The 14,737-nt window shown below is 38.6% G+C and overlaps 1 protein-coding gene across 8 annotated transcripts; it reads left to right on the top strand.

Annotated features, from left to right (window-relative positions):
• The first annotated feature begins 541 nt into the window (after nucleotides 1-541).
• Nucleotides 542-14,485, top strand: LOC107840650 (alpha-1,3-mannosyl-glycoprotein 2-beta-N-acetylglucosaminyltransferase). Of its 8 annotated transcripts, XM_047395287.1 has the most exons (20): nucleotides 543-782; nucleotides 1,764-1,814; nucleotides 2,200-2,287; nucleotides 2,755-2,817; nucleotides 3,486-3,520; nucleotides 3,619-3,695; nucleotides 3,787-3,832; nucleotides 3,924-3,986; nucleotides 4,754-4,820; nucleotides 4,909-4,977; nucleotides 5,064-5,133; nucleotides 5,570-5,631; nucleotides 6,368-6,458; nucleotides 6,546-6,639; nucleotides 9,333-9,395; nucleotides 9,505-9,543; nucleotides 9,677-9,847; nucleotides 10,248-10,291; nucleotides 13,531-13,661; nucleotides 14,221-14,267. In XM_047395287.1, exons 1-19 carry the CDS (start codon nucleotides 693-695, stop codon nucleotides 13,562-13,564), a joined length of 1,317 nt encoding a protein of 438 aa, XP_047251243.1. In that variant the 5' UTR covers nucleotides 543-692; the 3' UTR covers nucleotides 13,565-13,661; nucleotides 14,221-14,267. The 8 variants fall into 8 exon arrangements, with proteins under 8 accessions (XP_047251245.1, XP_047251243.1, XP_047251244.1 ...); XM_047395288.1 differs by lacking the exons at nucleotides 13,531-13,661; nucleotides 14,221-14,267 and adding an exon at nucleotides 13,424-13,469; XM_047395290.1 differs by lacking the exon at nucleotides 10,248-10,291 and having other exon boundaries at nucleotides 544-782; nucleotides 9,677-9,858.
• The last annotated feature ends 252 nt before the right edge of the window (nucleotides 14,486-14,737 follow it).

Below are 14,737 nucleotides of genomic sequence, written 5' to 3'. Positions count from 1 at the left end.
TGGGTGAGCCTTTTGCACTGGATCAGATAGATAACTGTTCAAGATGCCCACTTAGGCAATAGATAAATAAATTGGAAGATAAAATGTTTAAAAGAGAAACATGTCAAAGGCTAATATTAGAGCTTTTAAAATCGATATGATTAATCTGAATGAAACTATTAGCGAGGTACAATTAAAATTCTGATTTATATTTTCAAACTAAGCATATACTAACATCCTCTCAGACTGGTCAGGAATGAAACCCAACAACACCTTTCAGGCTAATCATGAACGAAAACTATCTCCCAGTTTATGAAATTGAAGAACACATTTCAACTTCAAGCATTAAAACTCATGCTCCGTATCACTATATAAAGTAACAAAAAATGAATTAGGATTGGTTTTGTTATTTTATAATTTTATCAAAGGATAAAATAACTTATATCACCGAATGTATTGATACTATTATTAGTCCGAGATAAGTTATCTTTGTTGATGAAAAATTCAAGAATTCAATAGTACATGTTCGTGTTAAAATATATAAAAAGAAAAAAAAAAAAAAAAAGGAGGGTCGGTCTATTTTGCGTTTGTTTTACCTATAAGTCATGAGTAGAGAAAGAAAAGCAATATACAAATAGTAGAGTTAGTGGAAGTGGGATTGTTGGAGATCAATCTGGGATCCCTTGTTTGGGGAAAGGAAATCAAGAGTGGAGATGAGAGGGAATTCCAACAATAAAAAGTATTGTTGCTTTGATTTACGGTACCTTCTCCTCCTCGCTGCTCTCGCCTTCATCTACATACAGGTTGGGGTTACATTCATATCCTATCCTCCTCCTTTTCTTTCTCTAATTAAAATGAAATTGCTGCTCCTGCAACCCTTTTCTTTTCTTTATTTATTTATTTATTTATTTATTGAATTTGGGTCTGGCCTAGCGATTGAAGAACCAACGTTGGAATCCCAACTGAGGCAAAAGACACAAAGTTACGAGCTAGTAAGTACCCCATGGATTGGATTAGTCAAGGTAGCCTTGATACCGCAATTATTATAAAGAGAATTCTTTCTCTTCTCTTGCTTAGGGAAAGCCAAACAATCCCTTCTTTGCACTAATTGCTTGTCTCATCTAGACTTGGCCATATGAGCTTACTTTCTTCTGTTGACATAGGTCATAGGTGTTATTAGATGAAACTAGTTACCACGACTGGACTGTATTGCGTTAATTTATAATAAATGTATATAAAAAAGGTAAAAAATGAAGTTGCGTTAATTACACTCCTTCACCTTGAGCAGCTTTATGCATCTTGGCATGCCTGAAGTATGATTATCTTGACCGCCTCATACGACATCAACTTTCACATGTCTTATTGTTATATTGATAGAGAAAAACCTTAGAACTCTCATCATATATTTTCGGATTCCTTAACTTTTAAAATATGTTTTTCTCTTACTATATATTTTAATGTATTCCTTAATTATTAATTCTCCTAGTAGCTCTTACTATATATTTTTCTCTTACCATATATACTTTACCATTCCTTAATTTTAAGTATTATAAAGATAATTAATTATTAACTTAGGGATATAGTAAGTGAGAATTTTGTCTATTGTAGAGTCTTTTAGTAAAGGGCAAAAAGTTCGATCAACATTTCTTAGGACCTTTTCACACTTCTAATATAATATTGATAGATAGATTACCCTCCCCCTTCTTTTTTTCCTTCCTGGATTAGTGTTTGCTTAATGGTGAAGTAGGTATGTTTTAAGTGGTTGTTTTTGCTACATTGCTCAGATGCGGCTTTTCGCGACACAGTCAGAATATGCAGACCGCCTTGCTACTGCAGTGAGTATCTGGGCGCATCTAGTCATTCTCCCTAAATGGAATCTAAATATAATGGGCATATTTCCTGTGTTCTACCGTTTATGTATTTATAATTCATGTCACCTATTTTGAACATAACATTCTATAAGCTTCATATGCTCCACTTGAAGGTATCGTTCACAATTCAAATGTCATTCTGAATATCCTCTCTTTTTTCTTCTCAACAAGAGATTGCTTAATCTTCTTTTGCATTTTCTTCTCAGCACACAACTGCATCCTGTGTCAATGATGTAGGCTAAAGAAAGAAGAAAAGAACTTTTAAGAAACTATATTTACCTGATAAAGACAAAGGAAGAAAAGAACTTTTAATTGCTTATAATGTGTACAAATCATGTGAATGGCACAGATTGAAGCAGAAAGTCATTGTACAAGTCAGACTAGGTTGCTTATTGACCAGATTAGCCAGCAGCGAGGAAGAGTAGTGGCTCTTGAAGGTGCACTTTGTTCTCCGGTGTGATCTTTTCTTTCTTTTTTTGTGTCCTCTTTCCAACTATCTGAGAAATGAATTTATTTCCTCCATTCGACAAACGGAGCTATTGGAAATCGTGTATCTTGAAAATTATATGTAAGTTTTCGTCCTATCGTACATGAGTTGGGGTAAAAAATGGTGTAGATATGTTTTCTTTTACAAAATTTATTTTTTTGGTCTTGTATGTTGCAAGATGTGGATAAGCAGGGAGGATAGGACCTGTTCAGTTCTTCATGTTTCTCTTTCAATGCATTGTTCCTTATTCTTTCTGTGATAATGTAGATCTCAAATGATAAAATCTGTTTTTTGCACCAATCGAAAAGAAATAAAAATCTGGTATTTGCTGTCAGAAACTGAATGCTTTTTATCTTCTTTATATGAAGGGTAATGGGTAGTTGTACTTTCCTTATCTTCATCTTGCTACATTTTCAGAACAAATGAAGCGCCAGGACCAGGAGTGCCGACAATTAAAGGCTCTTGTTCAGGATCTTGAAAGTAAGTTCAGAAACTCCTCTTCATTCTTTCAGCTTTTTGTCAAAAAGCCACTGCTTTTAGTTGCAGTTATATGAATGTATGCCTGTACAAATCATACCTATTGTACATGATAAATAAAGATATGTTAGTGTCAATGTGTCAGTTCACATCATTGAGTTATTAATATGGGCTCTAATTCTAGATATACTCATGCCTACAACTAATCTTACCTTATCAAACATCAACAACAACAAAAAACCCAGTGTGTTACCACAAAGTGGGGTCTGGGGAGGGTAAGATGTACGCAGTCCATACCGCTACCTCCGAAGAAGTAGAGAGGTTGTTTCCGATAGACCCTCGGCTTCCGGCTTTATCTAGTGAATATCAAAATCAACTAAGAAGCTTGATAAATGAATGCAATGTCAGAATAGATGTTAATAACCAACTGATAAGCTTGAAAAAAGAATGCAATGGTAGTTATGACTGATGAACTAAACTATTACTCAATATGATCTAAATAAACCATTAGTTGAAATACAGAATTGACAGCAAATACAAATATTTGAACTTACTTATAAATACAAATACAAGTAATCTTACCTTATCAAACATAAATAAATAAATATACTCCTGCCTACAAGTATTTGAACTTACTTATATATTTGATGTTGTTAATTTATCTGTTACAGGCAAGGGCATAAAAAAGTTGATTGGAAATTTGCAGGTTTACATACATTCTCACATCTTCAGTCATGCTACCAACATCTGTTAACCTGAATTCTGTCAAATGTTTGTTCATCATCTAATTACTATATATATTAGATGCCAGTGGCTGCTGTAGTTGTTATGGCTTGCAATCGTGCTGACTACTTGGAGAGGACTATCAAATCCATCTTAAAGTATGCTTTCTATCAAAACAATTAAGTCTGCTTCTTATTACGTTCTAGATTCCTCAGTTGATAAGCGCGGTACCTCGATTGTTGTCATCAGATATCAAACACCCATTGCGTCAAAATTTCCTCTTTTCATATCTCAGGTACCCATTTATTTTCCCTCATAGCCTTCTATTGTATGCTTGTCTTCTTTCTCTTGCTGAACCGACTTTTCTTTCTACCTCCCTTTGGCAGGATGGATCAAATCCTGATGTTAGAAAACTTGCTTTGAGCTATGATCAGCTGACATATATGCAGGTATTCTTCCCTACCGTCTGAGAAAGGGAAAACGGGATTCATTTGGGTTATCTCTATCCGTGCAATTAAAATCAGGCAGGTCCTTGATTGGAGAAGAAGTATTAGACTTAAGGACTCATTGTTGCCAGACTTGATTTTGACTTGCAATGCTCAATTATTGTCATTCCAATAACAAGATTGTGTACAGGTGAAACAAGTTGGTAGAAAAGTTGTCCATAAGGAGTATTTATCAGCTAAAAAATGGAAAGAGAAAAGATGCATAATCTTTATTTGACATGCAAATGTTTTCCTTATCAGTTTAACTCTTCTACTACATCATTTATTCATTCTGTGACACAATTTGCCTTTGCCCCTATAAGACAACACAAGTGAAAGAGGCATGTGTTGTTTGATTTATTCTTCTAAGACAACACACACACACACACACACATGTCTCTGTGTGTGTGGCCTCGCTTTGTCTGACTACACTGGGTATGTGGTTTTGTGTGTGTGTGTGTGTGTGTGATCTCTTTGTCTCTATCTATTCGTGAGTAGCCATACTTGTGTTTTATATATACATTCATCTACTGCACTATAAGGTTAGGTCGTTGCAGTTACTTTAGTCTGTATTTTTGATCTTTTGCTGATTCGCTGACAACTGTTCTGGCCTCACATTGTGAAGTATAGTGTACAACCATTGCTTGTATTTAAGTTTGGTATCAAAATCTTCTTGGCACTTCGTTCTCGGCTGTTCTTAAGAAAAGACCTTTTTAATTCTTTATTGACAGCACTTGGATTTTGAACCTGTGCATACTGAAAGACCAGGGGAGCTGATTGCATACTACAAAATTGCACGTAAGGATGTTTTTATCTTTTTCCTTTGCTCATTTTTATTTCAACTAGTGTTAGTCTTGCATTAACCATTGGACCACTCTTTCCTTAGGCCATTACAAGTGGGCACTGGATCAGCTGTTTCACAAGCATAATTTTAGTCGTGTTATCATACTAGAAGGTACTGCTGCTGATCTATCTTAATTACTTAGTTACATATTCTCTGCACTTTTTTCATCTCACAATAATTGTCCGTCTGACGTGCAGATGATATGGAAATTGCTGTTGATTTTTTTGCCTATTTTGAGGCTGGAGCTACTCTTCTTGACAGAGACAAGTAAGGCATTCTCAAAGGATCCAGATTTGCCATGCTTTACTTTCAAAGAATTGTTCAATTCATCCTTGTATCAGGAATCTATTTTTTTCCCTCTTGTTGGCCAACTTCCCGTTCACCTTTTGGATCCATTTTCTTTAAAGAACCAACACAATTAGATCTGATTCAGCAGCCATCCAAGATCTCTTGCTCTCCCAGGCTTGTGGTGAGAGAAAATCTGGTGGAGCGAGGGGGATAAATATCCATTTTGATAATATAACATTCTTAGCACAAGGACTAAAAACTTCTCCTTGCATAAACTAGTGGCCAAATATGCTAAGTGGGATAGTGAACGAACAAAAATGGGACTTGGCCTAAAACATGGGATGACACATGCAGAATGCCTGTTCTGGATGTCCCAAGTATAACATTTCTTACATCCTTGTGGTGAACATCTCAGGTCGATTATGGCTGTTTCTTCTTGGAATGACAATGGACAAAGGCAGTTCGTCCAAGATCCTTGTAAGTTACATCTTTCTTCCTTCTTTTTTCCTCCTTTGAATTGGTGGTTATGATTTTTTTTTTGAACTCTTTTCCCATTTCATTAGAAAAGTTTATTGGTCGTAATTCAATAAAGAAACCTACACACTCTACTTAGAGCAGCTGGTATCTTTTTTCTGTTCTGTTGAATGGTTATACGTCCATTTTGTTTCTGATTCCTTGGAAAGTCCTAAAACAGCAGTAGGGAAATAGGATCTTGAACTGATAAGATCCAATTATTTTTCTATGTATATGTATATAAAGCATTCATATGATGAATATTTTAGTACAAACACAAATATTTTATGTCTAAGATTGTCGTTAGAGAAATCCACGACACTCTTTTCAGGACTCCGTAGTCCTTTCTATGCAATAATGGTGGGATAATGATGAATGATTGAAAGCCAATACAAGACTTTCTGTATACACCTTTCGAGCCTTAGTGCTCCAAAACAGGATCTATAGGGGAGGGGGTTGAATGAGAACAAAAGGGAAAAGATGTGGCTTCAATTGAATATTTTGGACTGCGAAAGAAAAAACTAAAATTAACTTCTTTTTACCCATTTATGTCATTGTTGAGCTGATCAAAAGTGTATCCTCCATGGAGGTTAATCCCATTTCTGCTCGATGTTGTGGAATGTATTGATCTTTGTAGGTGTTTTTTAGCAGAGCTTTTCTTTTCTAATCTCACTGAAATGCTTCGTATCTTACACTGCAGATGCTCTTTACCGCTCAGATTTTTTTCCTGGTCTTGGATGGATGCTTTCAAAATCAACTTGGGCCGAACTATCTCCAAAGTGGCCAAAGGCATATCCTTTCAAACTGATGTGCTTATTTCTTGCATAAATTAACTGCTCTTTGGAACCTTCAAAGATTTTCTTTGACCTTACTTTTACTTACTGGGATGACTGGCTAAGACTCAAAGAAAATCATAGCGGTCGACAATTTATTCGCCCAGAAGTTTGCAGAACATACAACTTTGGTGAGCATGTATGTATATAAAGTCCTCCTTTAAATCAGTGCTGGATGACTTTGGTTTAAGTAAGTGTAGTTGAACCTGAATTTTTGTCTTCAATGGTGTGATATTGCTGTTCTTACTCATTTTGATATTATCAAGAAAAAAATGTTTCTCATTGCTGTTCATCCTTTCTTGAGCTGTTTTACCTTCTGAACCAGATAGTGATAAGGATGGAAAATTTATCAATTTCCACCATCTTAATAAAGAAGTGGGGATTCATATAGCCAACACCAACTTGTTTGGCAGGCTTGAGCAAGATTTAAATAAAGCCAAGGAGTTGTAATGGATTCAAGGTTTTGAAATTGGCACCACCACTACAGGGAATACAGTGACTATCTCTCATCTGTTATATGCAGATGACACTTCGATCTTCTGTGGAGCAGAAGTGTTTCAGGTGTTATATTTGAATTTGACACTTCCAATGTTTGAAGCTCTTTATGGCCTCCACATCGACATATTAAGGAGAATTATCAATAAAGTGCAAAATCTGGATCTGTTGGGTGGAATTCTTTGCTGTGAGATAGGTTCCTTCCTAACAACCCATCGCGGTTGCTAACACAGATCTAAAAAAAATTGGAATGGATTGGTGGAGAAATTTGTAAAGAAGTTAGCCACATGGCAAATGCAGTATTTGTCAATGGGCGGTAGGCTCACTCTCATCAACAACTCTCTTGACAGTATTCCCTCATGCATAAATGGCACTTCTCCCTAACCCCCTTAAGGATTCAAAAGAAGATGGAAAGAATTAGAACGAACTTCCTGTGGGCAGGTAACAGCACTCATTTACAAGTTTCATCTGGTAATATGCGAGAAACTAAACTGCCTAAATGATTGGGAGGCTTGGGCATCAAGAACCAACCCCTTACTCTTCACAACATGCGTTTACTCATGAAATGGCTATGGAGGTATGTAGAAGAGGATCAGCCCAGTGTTATCAATAGCAAAAAGCGCAAAAGGCTCTAAGGTCCACTGGGGCTTTAAATGCAAATAAAGCGTGGGATTTAATGAAAAACTAGAAATATACATGTTAAGTTCAAGTCTAATATTTGTAAGCATGAATGACAAGTATATAAACAAAGGATTGAAAAAAAGAATTACGATAAAATGAAATATCACTTGTTTAGAGTAGCACGCCTTTGATAACACTGGATCAGCCAACCTGGAAAAGAGTGGTGGATGCAAATCATAGGATACACAATAACTGGTGCACTAAGGTCTCCAGGGCTCCCCACCTGCGGTAGGCGCTTGGAAGAACATCATCAAGCTTTGGGGCAAGTTCAGCCAGAACAATAGATTTCAAGTTGGGAATGGGGCAAAGGTTAAGTTTTTGGAAGATAGATGGCTAGGCTCTTCAACCTTGCAATCTGAATACCCTAACATTTATCAAATTGCTAGAATACCTAACTGTACCATCTCTCAGAATATAGAAGCCAATTCTTGGAATCCAATCTCAGAATACCTAACCCTACTATCTCTCTGTATATGGAAGCCAATTCTTGGAATCCAATCTTCAGGGAAATGCTCGACTTCCTAGGCAGATTGGGAAACTGTATGGTAAGTGAGCAACTTTCAGACAGATTCATCTGGGTAACAGGCCCAAATGGAGTTTATACTGTCAAGACAGGTTACCTTAACAACATCAGTCAAAATGAAATGTTGGATGATTGGCTGTGGAAACTTATCTGGAGAACAGAACTACCCCTAAAATCATCTGCCTCAGTTGGACTGCTCTAAATGAAGCCGGCCTCACTCAAGATGACCTGTGCAGGAGGTTCTTTCACTTAGTTAACAAATGCTATATGTGCCATCAGCACATTGAAAAAGTACACTTTTTCCTCCATTGTACAGTAACTTCAGACATCCGGAGCATTTTTTCCCCCTATTTTTGGACTCAGTTGGGTATTACCAGAAAGCATTGAAGCAGTGTTATCAAAAGCGAAAAGCGCAAAAAAGCTCAAAGGTTTGTTCGGGCTTAAAGCGCAAAACGCATATAATGGGCTTCAATGACAAATGGCGCAAAGGGAGAAAAAGTAGAAATGTTTATGTTTTGTCCAAGACTAATAATAATAAGCAGGAATGACAATTATATGAACAAAGAAATTGAAAAACAATTACAATAAAGTGAAATATCAATTGTTTAGTGTCGCCTCTTCTGAAGAAACTCGTTGGCAAGGAAAAGCATACCCTAGAAACTTGATGACGATAGTGAAGCGCTCAACACGTTCTGAGCCTCGCTTTAGGTCTTAAACGTGCTTTAAGCGCGCCTTTGTTAACACTGCATTGAAGCTGTCTTCAGCAGTCTGAGTTTATGGAAAATTGGTAAATCCATTCGGATGATCGGGAAGATGATTCCTGGATGCATTTTTTGGACCATTAGGACAGAAAGAAGCAAAAGGTGTTTTGGTGGTTTGGAGTGGAAGCTAAATGTTTTATATCTTTAAGTAATTGGAGTTGGAGCAATCTCTCCCCTATTAGCTCCCGAGTCTGTGTTGAATTCTGTTAGCTCCCTGTCTCTAGCTTAGGACTTTCGTAATAGGGCTCTCCATCGTCTTTTATAGCTGCACATGTACAGTGCTTTTGTACGTCTTTTTTTATCCTTTTAATATTAAACCTTCATCAAAAACACTTCTCCTAAACCTTGCCAACAATCTTTTTTTATTTACAGGGTTCTAGTTTGGGGCAGTTTTTCAAGCAATATCTTGAGCCAATTAAGCTAAATGATGTCCAGGCATGTTACTAGCTCCCTTGTGTCATTTCATTGCCATACCCCTTTTTTCTTGTCTACTCATCCTTTCCATTTGTATGACATGTATTTTACCCTGGAATTTTGTTTGAAGGTTGATTGGAAGTCAATGGATCTTAGTTACCTTTTGGAGGTAATGACTTAAGGATTATTACAATGCTGAAGATTAAAGAACTTAGGAATGCTATCACATTATTAGATTATTGAGTGAGAAGTTTGTGATTTAAATCCTCTCGCGTATGTTACTTGTGGTTTCATGTTCTCAGGACAACTACATGAAACATTTTGGTGACTTGGTTAAAAAGGCTAAGCCCATCCACGGAGCTGATGCTATTTTGAAAGCGTTTAACATAGATGGTGATGTGCGTATTCAGTACAGAGATCAACTAAACTTTGAAGATATCGCACGGCAGTTTGGCATTTTTGAAGAGTGGAAGGTAATGCATATGTGAGCCCTCTATTTCAGATAAAATTGATTATGACCTGAGATTTGATCATATTTATTTGAGTGGGTTCTTTTGATGTAGTCATTACATATGTTGGATTTCGCTGTGCATTGCATATCAGGCATCTATTCTACTTCACTTTGAAATAGACTGTTGAACTTCGTTGCTCGGACTCTTCAAAAATATCGGGGGGGGGGGGGGGGGGTCAGTTTCTCCAAAAGTAGTGTTTTTTTGGAAAATCCGACACGGGTGCGGCACCGAAAGTGAAGAGTCCATGCAACTTAGCTCTTGAGGAGTTGTCATGCCTAATTTTATCATTTTAGCACTTGGAGATTTACTGTTTCATAGTCATATGATTATTATTTTTTTGATATATCATGGATGCTGACAGTTGCTGATTGCTGAGATAGTTTTGCAACCAGAAGAAAAATGCAGGTGCTCGAAGGTTACTTGGTCAATTGATTACTTACAACAACAACAAACCCAGTGTATTCCCACATAGTGGGGTCTGGGGAGGGTAAGATGTACGCAGTCCATACCACTACCTCCGAAGAAGTAGAAAGGCTGTTTCCGAGACCCCCGGCTCAAGGCAAGGAATAATAATCAAATCCATAATAAAGCATGGAACAAGATGACATAACATAAATACGACACCCACAAGTAATAGTAACTAAAGAAAAGTAAATAAAATCATAATAGAACATGAAATAAGGTGTCTTAACAAGAATAATACACCCACCAAGTAATATCCTACACTAGCGACCCAAACTGACACTAGCCTTCTATCCTAATTCGCGTTCTCCAGATCATCCTATTTAGGGTCATGTCCTCAGTAAGCTGTAACTGCTCCATGTCCCGCCTAATCACCTCTTTCCAGTACTTCTTCGGCCTACCCCTACCCCACCTAAAACCATCCAAAGCTAGCCTCTTACACCTACGAACCGGGGCATTTGGGGCATCCGTGCTCTTTCTCATCACGTGTCCGAACCATCTCAGTCGGACTTCCCGCATTTTGTCCTCCACCAAAGTCACTCTAACCTTCTCCTGGATAGTATTATTCCGAACTCTATCACCCCTAGTTAGCCCACACATCCAAAGCAACATCCGCATTTCCGCCACCTTCATTTTTTGAATGTGGGAGTTCTTGACCGGCCAACACTCCGCTCCATACAACATGGTCGGACGGACTGCCACCCTGTAGAATTTGCCTTTAAGCTTGGGCAACATCTTCTTGTCATACAACACCCCCGATGCGAGCTTCCACTTCATCCATCCCACCCCAATACGGTGTGAGACATTCTCGTCAATCTCACTGTTCCCCTAAATTATAGACCCGAGATACTTGAAACTGTCCCTCTTACACACCACCTGTGAATCCAACCTTACTACCACCTCGTTCTCTAAACTTGCATTCCAAATATTCTACTTGCTCCTACTCAACCTGAACCCTTTGGACTCAAGAGTCTGTTTTCATACCTCTAATTTATCATTCACACCCCCTCGCGTCTCATCAATCAAAACTACATCATCTGCAAAAACATACACGAAGGCACCTCTCCTTGGATACGCCGCGTCAACACATCCATCACCAAAGCAAACAAAAACGGGCTAAGAGTAGATTCCTGATGCAAACCTGTCAAGATAGGGAAATGCTCTGAATCTCCTCCCGCCGTCCTCACTTGGGTCTTAGCTCCATCATACATGTCTTTGATTGCTTTGCTATACGCCACCGGGACCCACTCACCTCCAAGCATCTCCAAAGAACCTCCCTAGGACTTTGTCGTACGCCTTTTCCAAGTCGATAAACACCATGTGCAGATCCTTCTTCCTTTTCCTATACTGTTCCACCATCCTCCGCACTAGGTGAATTGCCTCCGTCGTCGAGCGCCCGGGCATAAATCCAAAATGGTTCTCCGAAATAGACACTATCCTTCTCAACCTCACCTCGACCACTCTCCCAAATCTTCATAGTGTGACTCAATAACTTAATACCCCTAAAGTTGTTGGAACTCTGAATGTCACCCTTGTTCTTATATAGAGGGATCATAGTGCTCTATCTCCAAGCCTCGGGCATTTTCGCCGTCTTGAAAATGCCGTTAAACAATCCAGTCAACCACCTTAACCCAGCCTCGCCAGAAAACTTCCAAAAATCCACAAATCTCATCAGGCCCGTTGCCCTACCCCTTCGCATCCTGCGAACAGCCTCTCTAACCTCCTCCACCTTAAAACGTCTACAATAACGAAAATCCCGACACTCTTTTGAGTGCTCCAGCTCCCCTAACACAATAGCTCTATCCCCTTCATCATTCAAGAGCCTATGGAAATACGACTGCCATCTTTTCTTAATGTGACCGTCCTCCACCAACATTCTACCATCCTCCCCTTAATGCACTTCACCTGATCGAGGTTACGACCCTTTCTCTCCCTAGCCTTAGCGAGCCTAAACAACCTCTTTTCCCCTCCTTTCTCCTCCAACCCCACATACAAACTCTCAAACGCTGTCGTCTTAGCTGTCATCACTGCTAATTTAGCCTTCTTCCTAGTTAACTTGTACTCTTTCCTGTTTACCCGTTTCTCTTCTTCATCCTTACTCTCAACCAACTTAGCATACGCCCCTTTCATAGTCTCCACTTTCTTCTTAACTTCTTCATTCCACCACCAATCCCCCCGATGGTCGATGATGCCCGGCTCGGCCCCTGGAAACACCCAACACCTCATTAGCATTCTCCCTTATGCACCTAGCCACTCTATCCCACATACTATCCGCGTCCCCCCCCTACACTCCCACCCCCATTCCTGCCACCTTCTCCCCTATCTCCCGCGAATTCATCGGCGTCAAGCCGCCCCACTTAATTCTAGGTCGACCCTCCTCTCCCCTTCACTTCTGATCCTTCTTTATACCCAAGTCCATCACTAAGAGCCTATGCAGGGTTGAAAAATTCTCACTCAGGATGACCTTATAGTCCTTACACATCACCCTATCCTCTTTCCTAAGCAGCAAAAAGTCAATTTGGGTTTTGGCTATCGCGCTTCGGAAGGTGATCAGGTGATCGTCCTTCTTCGGAAAGCTCGAATTCACCACCACCAGCCCAAAGGACCTCGCAAAATCCAATAGAGCAGCTACCTCTTCATTTCTCTCCCCAAAACCAAAACCACCATGCACATCGCCAAAGCCTTCCGGTAACGCCCCGATGTGCCCATTGAAATCACCTGCTATAACAATCTTCTCCGAGCTAGGCACGCCTCTCACCACCTCATCCAAAGCCTCCCAAAACCGCATCTTCTCCTCCCCATCCAAGCCTTAATTCTTAGAAATAATGCAAACTAAGTTACTTTTTGGTAAATAAAAGTTGGATTATATTTAATGTTATGTTTTCAAATTTTAAAGATGAATTCTTTTTTACGCCTATTTGTTGCTCATTGTCAATCCTACTCTGCAAAAAGTGTGCTCATGGAATTGAAATTAGGCCTATGATGGGACACAAGTGAAATGTGGGTTATGGTAATCTGTGTTTAATATGGATCATTGACTTGCCCCATGTCGGTTCTTTCCCACACCACGGACAGGTCTACTCACACTAGCTGTGTGAGCCTGTGACTGGATTTGTCCTCTGTGATGGACGCAAGGTTCTTCTGCTTTCTGTAACACTTGCATCAACTGTTCATTTCATCAGGATGGTGTACCACGGGCAGCATATAAAGGAATAGTAGTTTTCCGATATCAAACATCTAGACGTGTGTTCCTTGTTGGCCCTGATTCTCTTCAACAACTTGGAGTTGAAGATACTTAGCAAATATATGATTGGTAAGTTTATGCCCTAATAAGCAAAACTATTGGGTAGCCTATTCGCACAGTTTTACTAGTTTTTGTCTTTTAAATTTTTGCATGGAACTTTTTTTATTTATCATCATTAAGGAAAATGCTCATTTTAGAAGGCTCGTGAAAATAAAAAGAGAGAACACCAGACTTGCATGATTGTTATCTGAACAAAACTGATGACCTAACACTGTTGCTTCTTATTACCGGGTTTCCTTTACAAGGTAAATCAGTGCATTTTCTCTTTTTTTTTCTAGCTATCATGACCTGCACAGTATTTTTCCATGTCTGTACTTGTGTGTCTGACCGTCTCTACATAGTCTCCACCTTAGAGTGAGCAGATGTTTCGTCCAGTACTATAAGGAACAGTTTAATGTATAAGCAACATGCATCACTTTACATGAGTAGTATCACAGCATTTAAGGTTACCTTAGCAATCATCTCACTCTCTCTCCTACAGCCCATCCTATGTGTTTATAGTAGCAGTAGCAAAAGAAAATATTTGTTGAGACTGATGTGTATTTCTGTTGCCTACTCCATTCAACAGGATCCTAGGCAACATTTGATTTGGGTAGGATAAGAGCTGACAGAAAATTAAAAGGGCCGAGTTGCATACAGCGAAACTTTCTAATGTTAATGGACTGTTTCAAGGGATGTTGGATTAATATCTATCACCACAACAACTTATTATTCAAAGTGTTACAACTATAAACAACCATACGTTTTGCTTTAATCTAAGAAGGACCGTTACAGTTATTGAGCATATTATATTTTTGAAGAAATACATGCATTCTCTTCTCATTTTGGAAAAAGCAGATTCGTCAGTATTTGTATTATCGTATTATATATACTCATCAATATATCAGATTGACAAACGCTAGGAATATGAAAATGATCCACCAAAAAAAAAAATATTTAGCTCAACAAACGAAGCACCGAAGAATATAGTCCAAGTATAAAATTTTCCATAATATGGTAATATTTTCGTTTCGGCGAAACATGTTGGACAGGACTTGTAATAAAATTAATATATGGTACAGGAATCAGTAATGTTGGTTTTGTGT

Source organism: Capsicum annuum, chromosome 8 (genome assembly GCF_002878395.1).
Source record: "Capsicum annuum cultivar UCD-10X-F1 chromosome 8, UCD10Xv1.1, whole genome shotgun sequence".
In the NCBI taxonomy this organism is placed as follows: Eukaryota; Viridiplantae; Streptophyta; class Magnoliopsida; order Solanales; family Solanaceae; genus Capsicum; species Capsicum annuum.
The sequence above is the reverse complement of the archived record's forward strand: the minus strand, read 5'-3'. Positions and strand labels throughout refer to the sequence as shown.